The sequence below is a fragment of the Otolemur garnettii genome, unplaced genomic scaffold, assembly GCF_000181295.1.
Source record: "Otolemur garnettii isolate 467f Iridium unplaced genomic scaffold, OtoGar3 scaffold00288, whole genome shotgun sequence".
In the NCBI taxonomy this organism is placed as follows: domain Eukaryota; kingdom Metazoa; phylum Chordata; class Mammalia; order Primates; family Galagidae; genus Otolemur; species Otolemur garnettii.
This window is the reverse complement of record NW_003852683.1, coordinates 246,415-248,312: the sequence shown is the minus strand read 5'-3', so window position 1 is coordinate 248,312 and position 1,898 is coordinate 246,415. Positions and strand designations below refer to the sequence as shown.

Genomic DNA, 1,898 nt, shown 5'->3' with positions numbered 1-1,898 from the left:
ACCTTTAACTTTAACAATAGAAGTCAGATGATGTATAGTTCTTTTAGGTCTTCAGAGAGGAACAGCCTGAGCTTAAGATGGTTGTCTTACTTTCCCAGACTTTCTTTCTTTAGGCTAATCTTATGATGGTTATCTCACTTTCCCAGACCTTCTTTCTTTTCTATAGTTTAAGATAACAATTGAGGATGTTAGGATTATTGATCAGTGTGGTGTACGTGACTAACTCCCAATAAAAGGGAGTGGAAAATAAAGACATTTTGCTACATGCCACCTAAGAGTATGTAGTCATTTCTTGCTTTCATACAATTCTAGGCGTGAGCTTGTACCTGTGGCCAAGCCGTCCTTCTCTCCCCATGAGAAAGAACATCACCCAACAAGCAGTAGGGGAACTTTTTGTTCTAATATTTGGTCATTGACCCCTGGTGGATGCAGAGCCCCTGAGACCTTTCAGATGTTCTGTATGATAGGAGCATCCTTTGTTCTACAGAAATGACTATCGGTGGGCTCCTGGATAGCTGCAAGAGGGGGTTTTCATTGCCAGGGAACCCAACCATACGATCAGAACATCCAGTCTTTGGAGGCATGTAGAAGTTGCGTCTAGTGAGAGGAATCAGGAAGTGGTGGCTCTCAAGGTTGGGTTTGACTGGGAAGGGCACCAGCAGCTTTGTGGAGTGATGGAAACCTTCTATATCCTTGGCTGGAGCATGGGTTACACAGGGCTACACATTTGGCAATTCCACTCATGGAATTGCACACTTAAGATGTGTGTATTTCGTTGCAGGCAAAGTTTGCCTCAACTGAAAAGCAAATGTTATTTTAAATTTCAAGGAAAAACAAACAAGCTGCTAGTAAAAAAAACAAACAAACAAACAAACCAAAAACCACTAATTAAAATGGAGAGAAAAAAGAAATAAAGAAAGAAAGAAAGCGCAAAAGGCTGGGCAGGGGTCTCCAGACTTCATCTCCTCAACAGCACTTGTCTTATCCCTGAGACTTTGGACATTTACTACCCTCTCTGCAGTAAATATCAAAGCTCCCAAAGGAGCATTATTTGCCAAGAAATACTCAGCCCGCTGGCTGCTTGACTCAATATTGGAGGAGATAAGAGACCTGAGGTGGAGTTTGAATTCCAGCCCTGCCTGTGTCCTACGTGGCCTTGAGACAGCCAGTGAGGTTTCCATACATTGGGGAGTGATCACATCAGTGTTAAGCATATCCATGACCTCAAATATCTATCATTTCTTCTTGGTGATAACACTTAAAATCCTTTCATCTATCGTGAAGTACCACAATATGTTATTCTGTCATTGGCAAAAACATGGATAAATCTAGAGGACATTATGTTACATAAAAAATGCCAGGCGCAGAGAGATAAATACCACATGCTCTCACTTATATGTGGAATCTAAACAAGCCAAACACACAGAAGTAAACAGTAGAGTAGTGGGCACCCGCGTATGGGGCGGAGTTCAGGGAAGGGGGGATATTAGACAGCAGGTGGAGTTCCGGTTACTCAGGAGAATTCAGCTCTGGGGTTCTTTTGCCCAGCAGGGGACTCTAGAGGGCTTGGATTCTCTAGGACTTGGCACTGCCGTGTCCTTTGCTTGAGGGGCAGGTAACCCTTAACCCAGGCCAAGTCACCCCACTTTCTCACTTGTGGATCTTGATCTCCGCGTACTCACTGTCGGTGGCCTCAGATTTCTTCAGGTCCTGAGATTTCATCTTATGGAAGCTGAGAGATGCGTAAAGGAGCTCTTGTCCCTGCCCTGAGGAAGAGGAGGCCACGGCTGGGGGAGGCTGGTCTGGGGAGCTGTCATCTATCTGGGAGCCAATCATGGAGCCCTGAGTGGAGAGAGAGAGAGAGAGTGAGAGGGAGTCAGAGCAACCCAGGGAACAGG

The 1,898-nt window shown here is 45.0% G+C and overlaps 1 protein-coding gene across 1 annotated transcript in view; it reads right to left on the bottom strand.

The window, feature by feature from the left end:
• Positions 1-1,390: 1,390 nt before the first annotated feature.
• Positions 1,391-1,898, bottom strand: part of LOC100958682 (sialic acid-binding Ig-like lectin 12) — a 32,416-nt gene continuing 31,908 nt past the window's right edge. The window contains exon 9 of the mRNA XM_012813656.2: positions 1,391-1,842. Within this exon, the coding sequence (XP_012669110.1) occupies positions 1,651-1,842 (192 nt within the window). The 3' untranslated portion in view covers positions 1,391-1,650. The remainder of the gene's footprint in view (positions 1,843-1,898) is intronic.